Here is a 21,514-nt window from a genome sequence, read left to right as displayed (position 1 = left end):
ATGCCTGTACTGACTGCAAAAAAGACAGACAATTAAAAAAAATTAGAGTGGGGATTAGGAGAAAAAACACAGTCAAGGGCAAAACATACGTCAGAACCAGAAAAAAAAATGAAAGATATGTTAGAGCCAAATCACAAACCAAAAAAAAGTCAAGAAAGGCTAGTTTCTAGAACCAGTAACCAAATAGCAAAAGAATTGCAAGTAGCTAGTTCTGCTCAATCTTGGATGCAAAATAGACATTAGGATTAGTCTTTACCAATTGATCCCCCATTTCATGACCCTAGAGGCCACACCCCTAGCAATCAGGACCTGTATCATAACAACTGAATCCACAAAAAGGTAGCACAATTCATCAAAACAAAGTGGTGTCCATAAAATATATTATATAAATCCAACTTCTAAAAGAAGTTTATCATTAAAAAAAAAAAACACAAAATTCAATTCCTTGAGTACATAAATCCCAGAAACAACACCTAAATGATAAGTTACAGCTCAAGAAAAACCTGTAAAAAATTAAAAGGAAACTCCATTCATATCAATCATACTAATCCAAGGTTATTTTAGCTGATTTATTTTTAATTAATTTTTGTTTTCACCCTATTACCACCTGTCATTTCATTTTCAGTCTAGCTTTATGAACTTCTGAACATTATTTTTTGGCTTGTATTATTGGTGACACACCTCAATTAGTTTTTATTTTGGGATAATCATTTCAGTTTAGTTTTGTTTTTAGCTGAAAAATGTGTCTCCATAACAAAGGGATTCATACATTTTTATGATGAATTATCTTACTGTACGCACTTTTTGTAAAATGCGTGTCACTATTGCTGCAGCACTACAGATCTGTCCAAGAATCAGGCTGTTTATTTTGGCAGCACTAGACACTTTAAGCTTCATGTTCTATGTTTCACAGTATCATGAATCTTAGGCCAGTGTTCCATTATGTGACTCCTAGTCTTTGGGTATGTCAGATTTTCCGACTGTCCCTGCTGATCTCGTCACTAGACCATGTAAATTAAAATGATAGAATTGCTGGGCATGTCAACTTTAGCAACTTCATGCCAACCTTCCAGCACAGTTGTGCTCACCCCCCTTTTTTATTTTCAACCATTTTAATTTTATTTTGGTTAGTTTTTCAGTATGCCATTTTAACTTTAATTTGGTTTTCAATTTTCATTTAGATTTTGCATTCATTTTTAATTTGAATAATAGTAGTAGGGTGTTGTATTGTGTTAGCCGTTATGGATGCAATGAGAAGTTGAGCAAAATGACACATTTTATTGGCTAACTGAACCGATTACAATGTGCAAGCTTTCAAGGCTTCTTCAGGCAGGTTGTAATCAATGATTGACTTCTCATTTCAAATAATAAAATGCTTTAAGTCAGTTTATTTACAGTTTTCATTAATAATAATAGCTTTCCACTGTTCACATCCCATACAGGGATGAACTGTGATTAAAAACTGGCCCTGGCCTTTTGTTCAGACTAGCCCACTACAATCAGCTGGGCACTAAACATTCTTTCAATCCCACCCCCTACTGCTCCACCTCAATGAAAGTAAACATAATAAAAGGAAAGCAGCATAGTGTTGTGCTGAGGGCTCACTGTAGCAGCAGGTTTTACCCTTGCCAATTTCCGAGGTTATTTCCAAGTTTCTTTATTTTTTTATTCATTAAAATCACAAACTAGTTATGCTAAATTTTTACTCATTCAGGCAACAATAAGTGTATTAGATGGGAAAAAATTCATTATTTTTGTTTTTTAATAATAGTTCTTTCATTTCCATGTAAATTGAAGTTGATGGTGGGGTCAAAAATTCACTATCAAGTTAAGATCAGATTTTGATTGTATTTTCATGTCTTAAGATTACACTTTTCATTGGAAATTATGTTTTTGGGTTTTTTTTTTGCAGTTTTGTTGAGCTCCTTATGATTACATCCTAACAAAGATACAAAAATTGTAGAACAAGCATCTTGAGAAATATCCGCCCTGAATGCTGAGACCTATGAACGACGATAATTTCTGAAAACCTTGACCCATATTTTAAAAACAAATTGTATCATATTTGTCTTTTACAAGCTCCAGGAAGATTTTATTTGGTCCAGTACTCATCCCCCATATCCTTTAAAAACAGCTTGACCCATGTCCAACAATACCAGCCATAGAAATAGTTACATTTAACTAGGATGTTTGCTGTCTTCTTCATTTAGTCATGGTTCCAGACCTATCAATTAACAAAGTTTTTGAGATACATTATTTGTTTAAATATACGCACCCACTCAAAAGACATTTATAAGTGAAGATAGGTGACAGCTTGTTTGTCCTACCAGAGTACATGCCTGATGATGAAGAGAAAGAAACAAACACAAACAAATACACTCTAAAGCTTGAGCACCCTGAAATTGTTAAAACATAAAAATGCCACACAGCCTACATATATTCATCTCGATTTATTGTTCCATGCTTTTTAAATAATGCTTTGTTGCTTTCCAGATGCAAAAGTCTTTCAATTCAGTTCGCAGGAAGGCTAACTCAATTAAATATACAAATTATTACTGGAAAAGTCAAAGTTACATTGAAGTATTGTGTAGTATAGATGATTCCATATTGTAGTGTTATGGTTATTTAAGCCATAATGTTCACACAAGAAAGTATGATACTGAATGAATTGGCTGCATTTGGCATGGTTTGCCCTGTTTTTTCTGCTCATTGTTGTTGACTGCTATTCAAATAAAGTTAAGAAAGCAAATGCCACAGAAAAAGTGAATTTAAATATAAGGTAGAAAACACAAATGGTTCTTAATTTCTTATAAATGTAAATCTCACACTAATCAAAGTTAAAAATGACCCAGAGTGTAAAATGGATTAAAACCAAAATCTGCAGCCAGAAGGGGCCCTAGGACTGAACTTGAGAAACAGTGGTGAGGTTTACTGACTGACATAAAAGCACAAGCTGTGCAGATGCTGTACTGTCCCCTTAACTCTCTCTGACTGACTCTGTGTGCTGACACCACTGCAGCTGCTTTGTCCTCCATTCTCACACCAGCTCTGCTCTGCTGTTCTGCAGATGCAGCATTTGGCTGAACTTTGAGAAAAATTGACAATGCATTAAGGTCTAACCCATATACAAAGTTAGGTTTTAACACCAAGAAATGTTCATTCATTTGCTTGCTTGCTAATATTAACATTTCACAAACACTGCACATGTGTGTGTAAAATAAAACATGAAACAGTCTAGATCATTGTATGTTTTGAATTAGAGGGAACAAAATCAAAGAGAACATGTTTAACTTTGTTGTTGTATAGTTTAACACCAGACACTAACATCATGGTCCTAAACTTTAAACACATCCTTCACCTCTGCAGTCACTGCCTAATAAATCTTTTTTTTTACTATTCTCATGAACTGTCTTGGCTTGCATGGCTTTGTAAATATAGTCACAGTAAACAGGCTACTGAGCACTGACACACTCTAATCCTGCTCCAGTCCCTTATGCTGAGCAAGTCCAAAAAAGTTGCTACTTTTCTTACACCTTTCACCTTTTATGGGAGCAAATGCATTTTCCCATATTTTTTTTTTCAGCTCCCTTTTCCATTGTTTAACAACATTTACTCCTTCTTGGTTAGATTATGTTAGAGCATAGGGCAGAACCTGAGGGATAGAAGGACTGTATAATTACAGAGGGGCAATAAGGATGCAGCTTGCTCCCTCACTCTGTCATACAACTTGTGGCCTATCAGCATGACTCCCAGAGAGAACAGCCCACTGCTGTATTTCCAATAGCCAATCCAGCCCTGATATTCTATCTGACACATTTTAGATAATTTCATTTGAAAGTAGCAATATTCAATTTTTAAATGTATTATAGCATGCTTCTGTTGTTAAGAAAAACACTTTTACTCCTTTTCTTTATACTTGTATATGTTGTACATACAGCTAATGCAAACAATCACTACAAATGGCAATATTCAAATTAAGCATTTCTTTTTTGTCCTAACAACGGGACAATTACACCAGGCAGTATCAGTTAGTGGTGACAGGCAACCCCCTCCCATAACTTCAACAGAACACTCAACAAAACTCATTACCAGCAATTACAGAAAAAAAAAACTTTTTAAAGTGGAAGATCAAAGAAATTATAATTAAAAATCTAATTTTTATATGCAGCACCATAGAGCATCCTGGGATGTCAAAGCCATCCCATCAACACAATATCTTGTGAAAGGTTGAATTTCACTCGTTTTTAGAGATTCTAATTGAGTATTCCCTTTCTCATCATTGTCTAAGATCATCCAAGGGTGTGCATCTTGGCATTAGTTGATAGATTCTACATATACTCCCAATTATTTTCATCAGGACTTTCCAGTATATAGTAAAATGTAGATCTTGATGGAATATAAGGAAAATTGGGAATGGGTTCATGTTTCTGACTTGAACATAGAAAAAGTAGTGTATTCTAGATCACACACTCCATATCATTTTGTAAAGTTAGATCCAATTAGTGGTTGCTCTTTTTTACATGGGCATTGTTCCTTATAGCCGTTATTTCCGTGAATTCTTGTTGTTCACTGAGAGAGATGAGCTCTGTTATAGCTTTAGTCAGATCTTCTGAAGACATTGGATTTGGTTTAGTGTCAGTCTGTACTTCTTTTATGTATTCGGTGATAAGCATTGCTTCTTTACCTGGGTGCTGTTCAGATTGACTGACTTCAAGTTGAAATGTCTTTTTCTTCCTTTAAGTGCAGCAGTATTTCTAAACTTGTGAAACCATGCTACGGCTTTATTTAAGTGTTGCCATTTTGAGTAGTAGGTTATGAGTTTATTTACAGGTTCACTGATCTCTTCTGCTTTTCTCAAGTTAACTGCACCAATTTTAATCTCTGTATCATGTTCAATGAGAGAATCAATTTAATCTGGTCTTTTTGACCACTCATGCTCTGGGTTCAGTAGAAAGGGCCTTGTATCTAAGTTTCACTTTTAATGAAGCTTTCTATGCTCTGTCCTCTTGTTGCCCGATCTGCTGGATTTAAGGCAGATGTGATGTACAGTACTTCCACTGTGAAGGTTGTGAATGATCGCTTATCACTGTAATTCTGTTGGCAACAAAAGTTTTTGAAACGAGTGTTTCATTTGAAATGTACATTAGCACTGTGGTGTTGTCAGTCCAAAAGGCAGATTCTTGCAGGGGTATCTGAAGTTCACTTTTTAGTGTTTTTTTCCATTTTGACTGCCAGGACTGCTCCTAAGACCAGACTCAGTTATGACATGCTTCAATGGTGCCACTCTTAATTTGTTTGTTCAATGTTTCTCATTAGTCAAGGGAAGATATGTAACAGTGCTCTATCTTTGCTGGCATCTGCAAATTGGTGCGTTTGTGCTGACTTGACGATTCCCAACCATACAGATTTGATGGATCTAATTACATTGTAAATTGCTAGCAGGTGCAAATATTCCATCCATTTTTTCCCATTCTTCATCTCATCTGTACTTTTCTTTGCATAGGTCTCTTAACTCTCTTACTCTTTGCAGGCAGTACAAATGGTGCAAAAAGTCCAGGAGGGTGATATACAGAATTGATTACACGCAGAATTCCATGTCTTGTGGCAGGCTTATAGTTTCATCTCACATTTGAAATTACTTGTTTCAGTGGACCTCTGGATACCAAGGGCTCACTTCACTGGAAGCAAATATAGGCTCAAGTCCAAGTCCTTTTGATCAAGAGCTCTCTCCTGTTCAGGAATAGACTTTAATTATTCAGCTGGTACCCACTTGGTCAGGTGAAATCCTTCTCTGAAGCATAGGTCTTGAAGATCTTTTGCAAGCTTCACTGCCTGTTTCTTTAAACATTCATTAACACAGAAATTGTGAAGTACAGTATGAAGTGTGTCTTCTGAAACCATTTTTTTCCTTCTTCAGATATTTTATGCAAAGCATAAGAAGCTGGGTAAAGAAATAGCACCAAAAGAATGTACTGTGGTTTTAAATTCTTCCAATTTTTTTTACTTAAGTTACCTTCAGGCAACCACAAAAAGTGAAGAAGATCAGTGTCTTTATCTGGGAGTTTATCTTGGTAGAACATTGATTGAATGTCTGCTATTAATGTCAGAGGCTCTTCCCTAAATCTTGTAAGTACGCCAATTGAGCACTTAGTTAGGTCCTTCAGTTCTTTCAGTTTAGTTTCTGTTACATTAACTGCCTTTGTCAAGCAGTTCTTCTGTGTTAAGGTCCTCTGCTGGCAGTTTTCTGACCTACAATGTAACTGCATTTGTTGAGAGTTTTCAAGCAGTTCAAAACAGTTAAAATGCTGTTACCAGAAAAGGCATTTAAGCACTACTATGACTCGCCACACATAAAAAACTCCACATTCCAAATGTCTTTGTTTTAAAGACTTTAGTGTAATTCAAAGCAAACAGTTCACACAAAAATAAGAAAAAAGGTTGATGATAATGCATGCAAAAAAGGAATCTTCTCATCTATGATAAACATCTATGTTACATTACTTAAGTTTCTGTTATCTCATTCACTGCAAATATGTACGTAACATCAGAAAACTATATGCCTTTAATGCCAATCTGTCTAACAGTTCATGTTTCTTTCTAGAAGTCTTACTTTAATCAAAGAGCTATAGCATTGTCACTCAGAGCTAACATATAGAACATTTCATTAATTTATATGGGGTGGGATAGAATCTTCCATTATCTTTGTTAAAGCTACACTATTTTCAAATTAAAACTAAGCAAACACTAAGGTAAATTTAAAATTAATTTAAAGGATTTGGTTGTTAAAGGAAGGATGGCTGGGAGTGGGCGACATGTGACGTCATTACCAATCTGGTATACAAGGTCAGCATGCACTTCCTGATTTGTCAAACTGTGTATGGATTCAACTTAAAAAATCTGTTATTTTTTGTGCATTATTTTGATCCCTGTTTAAGGAATATTTTTCTGAGTTGGCTCAGCTTTCCTGCATATCCCAATTTTCAATTCTCTTGTTACACCCTATGACTTTGTGTAATGAGCTTGTTTTCCAGATTCTCAATCTCCCAGTAGTTAACATTGCCTGGTTCATACTGAACCTTTGATCGTCTCCTGATTCCACTACCTTTCAAAACTGCTGCCGCCTCATGCAGTCAGTACATTTTTTAATGTAGTCATCTTTGGAAAATGCCATTTGTTCCAGCTGTTCAATGCAGGATGTTAATATATGTTTCACATTGTCAAGCTGGACAATTGCATTTATTTTACTCTCTATTATATTGACTATTTTTATAACTTATGCTTGTAGAGTTTACCTATACATTTTATTTCACTTTTCATTACCTGCACATTGTTATTCATATCCTGTTGTGAAAAGGTGATGCAAACATTGTAAAAAGCCCCCTAAATAATTCACAAACCAGGCAAGGATTTTGACTAACCAGTCCATAAGTAGGCTTTGCTCTAGGCAATCTGACCACAAACTCAACAGGCAGGGTTCAAACTGCACAAATCCAAAATGAGACTCAGACTTTTAAAGTTAAAAAATATGCTTTAAATGTTCAAATACACAAAGCACTTCAAGGCAGAGGATAAACCACCAACCCCCTGGCTTGAGTGATAAGGCAAATAAGGAATCTTTATAAAATAAAGAATTTACTGAAATAATAAAACAAGGAAAAAAGGCAGAACAGGAAAAAGGGAGAAATAAAAATGAACAAAGCCAATAACCAAAACCAAAAACAGTACCTTAATCAAAGCATAGGTTAAAATCAGGGTATTGTTATGACTAGAAGTTCTGAAAACACTTCCAAAAATGTCCACTAGAAGGGGAAATCCCATCAAAAACCCTGGCTAGATACAATGAGGGACACATTGATTTTTTATAAAATATAAGGTTAATTTTCACAAAAACACTCTTCAACAAGAATGAAGCTCTATAGAGCACTAAAATGCAAAATGGAGTTGCACAAAACAATAAGGCAATCCAATACAAGTCCCAATACAAGAATCCAAAGAGTAGTCAAAACACAGAGCAAACAGGTTGAAAATCCAACATACCACAATAATCACAGAGAAACACAATAACTTGCCAAAACTCCAAAGTGCATTTGAATTAAAGCACCAGTAATTGTGAAAGATCCTCCAGAGTTATAGGGTGGAGGGATGTTCCTGGCACGTGGCCCTGTCTCTTCGGGAACCACCCACAAACTAAATAGAACATAAGAGTAGGCACAGAAAGCAAAGCAGACAATAAACCAAAATAACAGCATATCTCAGTGACTAAAATTCAACAAAAAATAGACATAAAAGAACACTGCATCCCAAAAAGGGGAAGAACCCTGGCTGAGATATAACAGGTGTCCACACACAACACAAAATTCAAAATCAGGATTCCAAAAACAGCAACTTCTCTGTCTATATTGCTGGAGGCAGTAAACCCGCTTAATTGCATCCAAATACTGTGTCACACACATGTTTATGAGACAACTAAACAGCTTGAGCAAACTGCACTAATTCTCTCTCGATCTCTTACAGACCATTCTAGGGATATTGCGCCCGGCTCTGGGGCAGCCAACGATGTCACTTCCAGTCCTGATAACATCACTTCCCTTACTGGTCTTTAAAGCCGCCATCTTGTTTATACTAAATCAATTCTGTTTTGGACTCAGTTGTGTGAACATGTCTGTTCTCTTGGAATCAATTTTGCAGCCGGGAAAAATTATATGGGTGGCTGCCCCAAACCTTCTCAATGTTTTATGGTAATTCTTGTTACAACTGATTATTAGTGATGTGCAGTACAGACACAGGTGCAAATGGCACTGAATACATATGGGAAGCAGCTACTCCAGTATAAAATTCACTTGTGAGCTAATTAACAAGAAAAGGCTTAAATGTCCAGAACAGAAAAGAATAACAATTAATTTCACTCACACAAATGCCTACTACATTCCCCTGAAAATTTAGCAAACTCATTTTGCAACATCTGGATTGACACAAAAAAAGTTTAAAACTGGAAACAAAAGCTTGTTTAATAAAGACAGGTGCCCAGTTAAATGCAGAAGGCAATTTGGATGAACACCTGCAGTTAAGGTGGTCCACAGGACTGAAGTTGAGGACCACTTAGTTAAACCTTTTACTACTAATTAGCACAATTGAAGTAATGGTTCTGCTTTAACATTCAGTGTCATTTGCACCTTGGGATCATTCCACAGTTTCAGTGGCAGGCAGATTATGATCAACAGCAATATTATATCTGTCTCCTCTTCAGATGTACCTGCCTGTATCAACCCATATCACATCATTGACATCTGCTTAAGCAGCACTTTAGAAGCCTGTTATTTTTGGACATAGTCTCCTCTATGCTGTAAGAAATCACAACAGGCAGTTCAGAGTTTATTTTCTTCAATTATTCAGTTTATCTTAAAGTTTGTAGCACTACAAGAGAAGAATAAATGTGCATTCACTCATGATCAATCCTACATGTTCCTCCTTATTTAGAATCAAATTTCAAAGCAGCTTATACATTGGTGTATGTGGGTATCACCTTACTTTTTACCAAAGGAGTTTAAATCAAAGTCAAACTGAACTTTATTATGCCAAAAATTCAGTTAGTCATGTGCATTATCAATGTACAGTTGCAATCAGAAATACTGAACCCCCTCACCTCAATAGGCATTATAGTGATATGAATCGAGGGTAATTAAAATATATGACAAAAATCCTCATTAAACAATGAAAAATATTTATTGACACATTTTTAGAGTTATTTTGAGAACATAAATAGACTGAAGGTTAAGTTCAAATGAAAAATATAACTCTTCACTAAATGGGCATGTGCAATATTATTCAACCCCCAGCTTCAGTACTTTTTAGAGCATGCTTTAGCCTATATAACATCTAATAACTATTTTTGCTAAGTGCTGAAAGGCTTCTTACACCTCTCTGTTGGAATCTTTGCCCATTTTTCATGCACAAAAGCATCCAGCTCATTGATATTTAATGGCTTCCACACTTCAGCTGCCTTCTTTAAATCCCACCAAAGATTTTCAATGGGATTTAAATCAGGGGACTGTGAAGGCCACTCCGGGACATTGCAGGATCTATTTCTCAGCCAAGCTTTGGTTAACAAGGAGGTGTACTTGGGATTATTGTCCTCCTGGAAAGTCCAATGATCACCAAGATTCAATTTCTGAACAGAAGGCATCATATTCCTCTTTACAATGGCTAGGTATTTGTGGGAATCCATGATGCCAGTTACATGATCGAGATTGCCAGTTCCTGCAGCAGAAAAACATCCCCACATCATCAATGACCCACCTCTATGTTTGACTGTGAGGATGGGATTCTTTTGGTCATAAGCCTGACCTTTCTCACACCAGACATACCGCTGGTCCATGTGTTCAGTTCCAATTTAGTTTCCTTAGTCCACAGACCTAAATCGCAGCAGGCCTATCCAAATTTCTCCAGGCATATTCTACTCAACCTTTGATGTTCTTTGTGGTAAAGAGTGGAGTGCATCTTGGAGTGCAGCCATTAAGTCCACATTTATTCAGTGCTTGTCTTATGAAGTGCTTGCCACTGAAACACTTGTCACCTTCAACACCTTTGTTTTGTCTCACAAAAAAGACACTTTTAAAATTGCAAATATTCTTCCAGCTATCCATCCACTTCCATTACCTTTTTTTATTATACACTTACAAGGGTAACAAACAATATCAAAAACAGCATGCATACGGCAGGAACCAGCTCTGGATTGCTTATCAGTTCATAACAGGGCACACTGAAGTGGTGCTTGGCTGAGTGGAGATTACCAGAGGCAAGAGCAGAACTAATATGGCAGAAGGTACCCACAATCCAGTATGTGTGCATAGGTTTCCCAGATGGGTAGAAAGAAGCCTTAGAAGTTGTAGCCTTAGAAGAAGCATGATGTTTCCAATCAGGATCAGAGGGAATGAAGCTGAATGAGTAGGGACCAAATAAATTCACAAAGGGTTTGCAGGAGGTTGGAGATAGCACCTGGCAAGACAGGCACTAGCAGGAATTCAACAATTACCCTCCTGCCTATCAAGTCAAATAATACTGTACCAGACTGGAATGACTGGGGTCTGTGCTGTCTGTAAAGCAGGTAGTCAAAAACAAATCTAGCTTTGTTAAAACAACTAAAGACTTAGAGGTGCATTAACGCCAGAAGTCAAACTTGAGAAGCCCTGGAGCTTGTCTGTAAATTACCTGGATACAGTCATCTGGCCACAAAAAGGCCAGTGTCGAGAGATCGATCGAGAGAGAGAGAGAGAGATTTAAGAGGCAAAATATTGATTTCTTGGTGCTAATTTGGTGGACAAGTAGAAAAGCCAGTCTGCCCGACAAAAGGGACAGGACAGAAGCCATTAACCTGTATGTCTCTCTTTCCTGTGTACATTTTTCACCAGGTACTTATTTCTCTCTTGTGTTTATTTTTGTTAATTAAGGTCTTATTTTTGTTTAAAACTATTAGTGTTATTCTGGATATGCAGGGCTGCCATGAGGCCCCTTCTATCACAACACACATACACACACATTTGCATTTACAAACCTTCCCAAAATAAATACATTTCTTCTTCTGACCATATTTTATGCACTCCAAACAGAAGATGCACTTGCAAACAGCAATGGTACACATATGCCAGGTATAATGTCAAAAACAGAGAGCTCATGAAGGGTTAGGGCACCTAAGTGATCCCTGTATAATGGAAGGATCTTAAATCAATGAGTAGCCGGTCTTAAGAGCTGGGAGGCGAGTTCAGGTGGCAAGAAACCAGATGCAACATCATCAGTGGAGGGTATGTCAATCATCCTTTCTGCGGGGGTATAAAGACAAGAGGCATTAGATGACAGTAATTACAATCAGTCAAGACCTGAAGTTGTCTCCTAATTGCATGTATGTGATAGAGTTTAAATAACAGACTGACACAGGACAAAACATAGATAATGAAATAAAAAAAAAAACAATAAGGGAACAGACATCATAAAAATATTAACAGTAAGAACAAAAATACTTAACAATAAAAGTATGAACAAAATTAACATGGTATCTTAATATACAGGACATAGAACAGTTAGTGTACTCACTTGTATCGAGCAGTATTGAATATTGTACTTTGACAGTATTGACTTTTCCTAATGAGGATTTAACCATAAGCTTAAATACTGTAACTGGTACAGCGATAACTGTGATATAATGCCCAGTTTTAAAGACTGTGTAAATCTGTTGTAATTGCACAGAATACACTCAACAGTTTACTAAACTTAATGTTAAAATAAACCAAAATGTAATTTAACAATGTGAGAGGAATTTTGTACTGCAAATTAGGTGACACAAATTGCATAATAATTTATAATTTATTTACTTCATTTTTAAACTATTCTCAAAATTAGAAATGTGGGAGTTTTTGCAAATAATCCATTTTACTCTTAAGGTATAAAGTTTAAAATAAAAACCTTTTTAATGACCCAGAAAGAGTATAAAGCTATTATTAACTGGCTTACCACTCTTCCAAGAAATAAGAGACTTATTGGATATTCATATTATTACCACAGATTTATTACACATTTTATCTTAGATTACTCTCCAATTAATGCATTAAAAATATAATAAAGGCTCGAATGAACAAATGAGATAGTGAAAGCCTTATATTAACATAAATATCTGTTCAACTCTGCTCCCCAAGTTTAAAATCCTTAATTTGAACTAAAAGTGAATGCCAAAAATTTAGATATAAAAGTAATGTTGGTCTATGATTTGCTGAAATGAGAAACGATTGTCTTTGTGTCTTTTGCTTTCACAAGCATTCCCTCAATAAATGCAAATATGATGTAGGTAATTTGAAAAATGTTGGTAATTAAGCTAGGAATAGTAAAGAAATGAAGTCTGAAATGCTTTTTCCAGTTACTTCCATCCGTTAAAAGCTGTGGCGACTTTATTTCAAGAAAATGTATGAAAGAATTTTCTATTTTCATGACATAATTTACCTATTTTTGGGAATCTTAATATTTCACACACAGCATGTATTTTTGTTGTCTCACTAGTCAAAAATATGCAGAAAATTGTCCAAAGACTTATAGTATGTTTAATCAAACCATTAAAATCAATCAATAATGTTCAGCTCACTTATTACATCCTGTACCTATTTTGACTTGTACTCGGTCATGTATTTTGTAAACTAGATTTTTATACATTATAGCCAGAGATAAGACATGATTCAGGTAACTTGTAAGCAGCCAATATCAAATCATATGATACAGAAGACATGAAATATAAACAAACAAGTACCAAATTAATTATAGAACAGCACAAAAATAGAAGAATTAGAAATTACATAATACTTTAAGAATATGCAGAATGTGATAATAATTAGATTAGCTTCTAGTACTTAGATCTGCTTTAAACAGAGATCCCATTAATTAAATTAACATCATGGGTATCGAGAGAGGCTAATGGTGGGATAATGAATCAAAAACGAGAAATATTTAAGGTATTTTGGATTTTTAAACAGACTACATTAGCATTGTATTTTGGGAGACATGTTCCAGAAATATTTCATAATCAAGCATTACTTGTTATTCTTCAATGAAAGATTTTTAAGGGTTTAAATCATCTGGCTATTGTTAAGCCCACTGTCTTCCACTGTGAATACTTTGATGCAGACCCTAATCAATATTGGAACTGGTGTACTGTATGTCTGAATCTGAAGTAAACGTGAGTCAAATACAAATGGTTGACAGGTTGCCATCGTAACAGTGTTAGTATAGGATTGGTCAAAAGATATGGCTTTCTCTCACGGACTTATGGTTGAGTGTTATGTCACCAAAATTACCTCCCAAGTACGTTGGTTCTCACATGGGACTGGCTACATAGAGATTGGATCTTCCTTCACATTTTTTTAAAATGAACCTATTTTTTCAGGTTTCTAATTAAAAACTGCTTATGATTTTCATGCACTTACTATATTCATCAATCATTGCTTGTTATGATTGATCATTCACTTGAATATGAAGTAAAGAAAGTGTTGGATTCACATCCACTTTTCAAACACAGTATTTGGTGCCCTTCATTGGTCCTGGGTATGCACTGGTGATTTTCATGCCCCTAATATTATAAAGTGTTTTTCACCAGTTAAACCCCAATATGTGTGATCAAATACTCAAGATATTTTGGTCTCCATGTATTCATCTTGAGATGCCATTCATCACTCAGGTCAATTTGTAAAATGACAAAAAATTGTTTTTGACAGTTACGTCCTTTTTATTAAGGCAACTTATTTAAGACTGATCATTTTCATAAATTATAAATTTCTTTGTGCAGTACTGCAATTGCTGAATAATGAAGTAGCCCTCTAGCTCCATTTTTTTTTATCTTTGCACACAGGTTGCACTTTTTTCTGCTCCTTCTCTCACTCACCACTGTAAGAATTCCCTTATTAAATGTTGACTATATTCTACACACTTTATGATTGCCAGATATTTAATTTGTTATGGGATGTCCTTTGTCAGAACAACAAGACATTATGTATCAATAGTTTGATTCTTTTCAGACTATTATGTTTTTATTTGAGCTGAAACAGAAAAATGAACACTGGAAGGAATCTAATTGCTTTCTTAATGTTGTCTTCAAAAGTGCCCTGGTTATCTACAGTCAAACAGCACATTTGTATGAACGTCGTCTGCATTTTGATCAATTTAATTAGGCAAAATAAAATTATTCAATGAATTAGTCTAGTTGTAACTGAAGACAGTGGAAACTGGGTAAGTGGCATGCCATACCCTGCCATAACAGTGTCACTTTTAATTACTGTTCTGATGTATAAATATTTCTTACTATAATAACATTACCCTCTTTCATATCAGTACTGCAAATTGTCTCGTGCAAGTGCTTATTTTACTGAATTACTTAGGAACAAAACCAGAAGGCCCTGTCAAAAAGCAGTGGGCGTTCCTGAAATAAACGCATGCGCCATATAAATTCTGCCGCAGGGCCCTAGACGTCCGCTCCCAACTTGACATGTATAGTCACTGCTGCTTGAACTTTTTGTCTGTACCCGATTAATAATAAATTAAACTTATTGAGCGCTTTTCAAGAACTGTAACGTTTTTGTCCTACCTTAACGCCGTTATTCGGTGTTTTTACTTGTGTGGTATAATTGTATTCAAACCCACTATAACTTTTTGGAAAGCGTACTGCACACTGCTTTCAAAACATTATTTTACCGAAATGTTATTTAGTTAATCTAGTCGCTAATTAATAATTACGGGTGAAGAATCTTACACTGACATAATTACTCGGGAAGAAATCAACGAAACACACGACTGCTGTGTTTCAAACCAACACGAAAAAAGGCTGCCTTCACCAATAAAATATGTCGTATTTATAATAAACATACACACCTTTTTTGATTTCTAGCATTATTTGAGCCGATTTTAATTTGTTCTTCTGGAAAGCCCTTCGTCCATCTATATTCTTCCAGGCGCTCTGATAACTTTTCATAGCAAAGGGCGGTAGTGCGTTTGTTTTTCGGCGCACAATATAAACGTCACGCATGTTTGGGGCAGCTGGCTGACTGGCGCTTGGGCCCCGGCCGAAGGGTGACGCCGCCGTCGACGGTGACACGCTTAATAGCAGCGCGGGAGCTGAAGGGAATGGCTACTGTTCGGTCGATGATGACATATTTGCTTTCAGAACTTTTACACCGATATAGACATCTTGCAAGAACAAATGTTGCATTATTGCCAACAAGATCGTGCAGTTTTGATCTTGAACAAAACAACTTGCAAATGCACCTGTGGTCTCATTCAACTTATCAGTGTTCCAGTTGTGGCACCGCAATGGCTGATTAGGCTAGTTTGGATAACATAGTTAAAAGATTCTGCTAAAGTTCTGTAAATTGGGGGAATCTGACCAGCTTAAGCATGTAAAGCGTTTTTCGATTTGCTATTAAACAATGAACTGTGTCTGGAGTGACCAGGCAAGCACTGCGCTAGGGGCACTTTTAGAATAAAGGACATGGAAAAACGGTCATCAGTAAGACTTGTCTCCTCCTGGGCCTCGTTGTTACATATTCAAATACTTGATCTTGGGCACGGTCTGCTCATTAGATAGATAGATAGATAGATAGATAGATAGATAGATAGATACTTTATTAATCCCAATTAAGTTTGTATTAATCAGGTATGCCTTAAGGTTGCCCGTGTTACACTAAGTTGACCATTCTTCTTAAAACTGACAATTTAGCTGAATACAGTACACACTTGTACAATGTATATTTATAAAATCTAGAGGAGTAAATACAAAGCACAATGAATCAAATATTTAATTTGTAATTATAAGGTGTGTGCCCATTATACTCAACACATATTTATGTGCACATATTGTGTTTATAAGAATTACCAATGAACAATTTGAAATAACTTCTGTTTTTTGTTTTTATCCGGCACCTTGTAAATCGCTGGTACAAGAAAACCTCCAAATAGGCTAATACCATTCGATTCATCTTGATGTCTAGATATGCAAGACGTCAATCTTTTTGCTGCCCCCCCCCCCCCAATTCTGTGACCCTCTAGACCCAAAAAGCCCTCATTATGCAATTTTTGGGCTGTATTTTGTGCAGGAAATTACACCCTTATGATAAAGAGTAAACCAATAGGTGTCTTCAGCGCAAATGATCAGAAGAACTTGGGAGTTGTGCATGCCACATAAACTGACCCCTGCGGTTCAAACTTCAAAAAAATGGGGATCAGTAAAATAGGCATGTGGAGAGTTGTTTTATGCTTTTTCAAGGTTACTGATTACAAATATATTATTTTTGATATTTCAGTTTTTACCAGTGATCCAAGCCCTCTAAGAGCCACTCTCAGAAGGTTCAAAATTGCAATCTTCAAACATAAGACTGTGGGGTATTGTTTTAGACTATTTCAAGGTCAATGATTACAAATGTAATGTTATTTTTGATCCTATACTAGGGATCTAGCCCTCAAAGGATCTCAAAAAGAGGATACAAAATGACAGTTTCTGTTTAACTTGAGAATATTTTGATTTTAAGCATTTAAATTGAAGCATGCATTATAATACAGTATTTCAAATATTCTTATAATCATTTTGTTTTCCTTAAGTTTAACTTATTGGAAGGGGAGGGGACTGTGATGATCTTTGTTTTGGTTTGGGGCCTTAGAAGAAAATAGTCTGAGAAGCACTGAACTAAAATACAGAAGTATATAACTGTGCAGCAAGTAGTATTTTATACTAATCTGAGTATTGTAAAGTACACATATTTACATAAAACACAAAGTAAACTAAGAAATATTATTACCATTATCTTATAGGGGATATTTCAGAATTTTCTGGGTTTAATGTTAATCTAGTAGTCATAAGAATGCTGACAGGGAACAAAATTGCTGCACCAGGTTTAGAACAGAAATTACAGTATCTATCTTCATTATGAATTTCAGTTTGTCATTTTAGAGAAATATATGTTACTTAAAAAGTATATCTCAAAAAATATGGTTTTAATTAATCATACCTATTCTCTGAAATGAAGAAAATGGCATATATGGCTTTTATGATTTAATTAATCATATCTCAAAAATATGGTTTTAATTATACATGCAGTATGCTCTGAAATGAAGAAAATGATATATATGGCTTTTACTTCTTTCATTATTTTATGAAATCACATATACAGGAATCCTTATCAAGGAATGTAATAAACAAAGTTCCATCTATCAATTTTCTAAACCCGCACAATATTTGGATACACATACCCATACTCATACTCACACATGTGGGGTTCAGTTAGAGTCAGCAATTAAGCTAATTTGTACTTATTTGGGATGAAAAATGAAAGTACCATAATTAAAGAAAATTAACACAAAGTCATCTTAATGACTAGGAATTTCTAGAAAGTTTCTAAAGGTATGAAGTGGGTAACATGCCAACATGGAACCCTTTAAGCTTTCATTACATCATTTTTTTTAACTTTTCTATATGATTCACAAAAATCTGAAAAAAGTTGAAACCGTAAACAAATCTGCCTAAACAAAACATCATATATTGCATGTAAAACTATTAAACATATCTAATCAAATAAATTACTTTAAATTAGCATATATGGGTTAGAAAAGTAACTTGCAACAGAGAGGCAGCAGATGTTGGATGACTAAAATGTTTTTTCTTGCTGATAGTGCTTTGGTTCATGATTTTTAACAACCAGACTGTTCTTTTGTTTTAACAAGTAGTGTACTAAGTAGATTACTACTTTCAGTATTGCAAATATAATTTGTACATCTCTTATTACCTAAATCTGAATACCTGAAGTACTGAACTTATTGATGTTTAATTATATATGTAGCAAAACTGTTTAGACTTAATTTAATAATGTAAAAATGTATTTTTCTATTAATAAGTTTATCAAAACGTAAAAGTTTTTTTTCTGATTGGTAATTACAGTGTTCTTAGGAGTAGAAGGAATAAAAACAAAACAATGGTTCACAAAAAAACAAAACCTGCAATATATCATGTGATAATATATGATATATTGCAGGTTTTGTGCAAAACTGTGAGCTAGTAGGTGAATGTACACTGCAGAGTCTTGTTTTTACCCTTTGGCTTTAAACTAAATGTTATGACTGATAGCAAGTTAAAGGTTTTATGTGAATTTTAGCTTAGGACATGCAACCAGCGTCTCCATAGCAGTTTGGAATAGTAACAAGATGAGTATAATTACAGCATGTTTAGTTATCACCTGTCTCTTCTTGTAAACCTATGGTACACAATCAAGCTGCAGATAAATTGATATTCGAATCGGTATATGACCATGTCTTTTAGTACTACGAAGCATAATTTTTAGATTGATGCCCAAATTCTGATTTTATGTTTTTTTTTTCTGGAGCAAGAAAAACATACGGTTAACTGTTATCAAGTCAACCCATGCAGTTAAGGATTTGACGCCACTGTATCAGCACTTCCGCCCTAGTCTACTCATAAGGTTTGAGTCACTGATACAGTAGAATACTCACATAAATGTCCACTGTGTCTGATTTCCGTTTAAAAGGCTTATAGTGGAAGGTACGCATCTCACAGTTGTAGAAAGGTACACGATTGTTTTACATTCACAACCGAGCCTCCAATCAGCTGGTAACATACTGAATATATACAAGAGCAGGCATAATCACACTGTGACCATCTACAAACAGCGAGTATACTTTTAACTTTTTTTTTCTGTAACAGGGGGTTGCCTCTGGCATTTTCTCAACTTAAATTTGAGTACCTTTGAGTACCTTCACCACATATAAAGGTTTTCCAGAGCTGCTTCTGCGTACAATCTACAGACCCCGTTACTGCTGCTCCCCTCCCCCTCCGATCGCTCGTTTTTGTCAAATTTCCCCTGAAATGTATTCTGGGAAAAGAGTCTAGCTTGTGTGTGAGAGAGTGAGTGAAAGAGAGAGAGAGAGAGAGGTGTTTCAAACATGGCTGCGGCTTCGTAGAAAGATGATTCAAAATACTACCAGCGCAAACCAGAAAGAAGGGGGGATTAGCAGGCAGAGAGACTGAAAAGGAGAAACAAAAAATACCCCGATCATAGCAGCTCTCCTGTAACGTGGATCTGAGTTTTTTTCGAGACCACCCAAGCACTCAGTTGGTGGGGTTGGAGAAAATTGTATCTGAGTGGTGGAAAAAAAAGATTGAAGAAGAGGCGATATTTCCCCCCTTTGGTAAAGAAACAATCTCCTACCTGCAACAGGGGCACAGAGAGATCGCGATACCACCCGGACACACACACAGAGAAGCGGCTAGCCATCGTTAAAGGCTTCCGGACTCCCTTTTATTTTATTTTTTTATTATTAATATATTTTGCAAAATTCAATTAATGGTAAGGAAGAGCAACGTATTAGGAGAGCGCGCCCCGTGTGTGCATGTTTAAAGAGCACGGCTCTTTTGCAAATCCGGAGGATCTCAGATTTTCATGGATAGAAACTACCCAGCACCCGGATTTGGCGATTTAAGTGCGGGAGCAGGATGGAGCTACGAACGCTCCCCAAAAGCAAGGTACAGTATGCAGAATGTTATAGACAATGCAGCGCTTGGTCGTTCTCATGTGTGATGTTAGAAGTGTGCATTTTTGTTCAGGGGTTTTATAATGATAGGTGACCGGTACAGTGCAGGCTTTGCATTGTGTAATGGTCTGTTTGGAATAAAGAGGTGGAATTTTTGGGGTACAAATATTGAGTAATTATAAGGGAATAAGGGTAAATGAGATATGGTTGTTTACAGCTCGCGTCTTCCCATTTTATTTGCTGCGTTTTTGAACATTACGATGGAAGCTGAAGAAATTGGCATACAGGGGGAAAATGAAGAGCATTTTTGGTTTTGCGATCGGGGGAGGAGATGGTGGCTTTGAACGGCGGGTGGGTGTGTGGTAGGTTTTGGGAGGGGGAGGGGGTGTTACACGCATTATTAAATGTTTGTTTTTATTAATATAAAATACACATGAATGGCGCTATTATCGATTTATTGCAATAACATGTGCAAGTATAAGCGCCGGATAATGCGATCGGCTTTGATGTGTGTGTTTAATTGTCCCGGCCCCCCCTTTATGTGATGGGGCGCTTTTTTAGATCCGGGGGTTCCCGACTGATTATCGATCTTTAATGCATTTTGTCTACCGATGAATGTCTGGCGTAGAGGGGAATCATTCAGACAACAAACAATAAGGGCCTTGCGGGCTCACTGCGCGATGAATGCAGTTAAAACGAAACCACCATGTCCTGCCAACCCCTTCTCGAACTGGGCGGATTTGCACTGCAGTCATTTTTGGTAACATCTCAAAACGGAATCGGCAGGGACAGACAGAATGTGTAGATAGCTGAACTATATAGGCTTTCAGACATGAAACGGTTGTCGATCAGTCACTCGGAATTTGAATGGCATTTGTATTTGGTGTCTATGGCCTTTCCATTTTACCCTGTGTTTAACAAACTCCCCGTGTACGCGCGCGTGTGTGTGCTTGGCATTTTTGAGTCGTCACTCTTGGAGCCCCTGCAGCGCCCCCTCCTCTTCCCTGCGCCTGAGTCGAGTCACCGGCCTAGACGGGTTCGGCGCAGCCTGCTGAAGGCGCACGAATGAGAGACTGCGCCTCAAGACAGTCGTCCGCTGACTTGTTTACAGTGCTAGTTGGGTTGCAAAGATGGAGGAGCACAAGTCAGCTGCGTCCTCCGTTGTAGTCGAGCCTCGAATGGAAGTCGCAGTGGGTTCCTTCAGGTGATTCCACTGGCCGGCACGCGGCAGGCAGATCTGTAATTTGTGGTGGAAAGCATCCGATTGGGCTCTACGCACCTTTCAGGCCTAAAGCGAGTCTAGCAGCACTCTTCCCCGCCCCCACGTTTCGAGCAGATTTGTGTTAACCAAAACGTGATCTTGATGGTGTAATTCGGGACACCGGCTCTGCCATAAAAAGAAAACACTTTACAGTTTTTCTTTATGTGAATCGCTTTTGGCATAAACGAGCTT

At 36.5% G+C, this 21,514-nt stretch overlaps 1 protein-coding gene and 1 long non-coding RNA gene across 3 annotated transcripts in view; one reads left to right on the top strand and one right to left on the bottom strand.

Annotated features, from left to right (window-relative positions):
- Positions 1-10,583: 10,583 nt before the first annotated feature.
- Positions 10,584-15,825, bottom strand: LOC114660717 (uncharacterized). The gene is made up of 2 exons (XR_003717747.2): positions 15,400-15,825; positions 10,584-11,816 (listed from the first exon to the last, which is right to left on the bottom strand). It is a non-coding gene; the product is annotated as an uncharacterized LOC114660717 (long non-coding RNA).
- Positions 15,826-19,430: 3,605 nt separating this feature from the next.
- LOC114642385 (proline-rich protein 12-like) overlaps positions 19,431-21,514 on the top strand; it is a 200,569-nt gene continuing 198,485 nt past the window's right edge. For both annotated transcript variants that reach the window (XM_051933684.1, XM_051933683.1), the window contains exon 1: positions 19,431-20,053. In XM_051933684.1, coding sequence (XP_051789644.1) covers positions 19,971-20,053 — 83 coding nt within the window. In that variant the 5' untranslated portion in view covers positions 19,431-19,970. The remainder of the gene's footprint in view (positions 20,054-21,514) is intronic.

The sequence above is a fragment of the Erpetoichthys calabaricus genome, chromosome 11 (genome assembly GCF_900747795.2).
Source record: "Erpetoichthys calabaricus chromosome 11, fErpCal1.3, whole genome shotgun sequence".
Lineage (NCBI taxonomy): Eukaryota > Metazoa > Chordata > Cladistia > Polypteriformes > Polypteridae > Erpetoichthys > Erpetoichthys calabaricus.
This window is presented reverse-complemented; position numbering and strand designations above follow the sequence as displayed.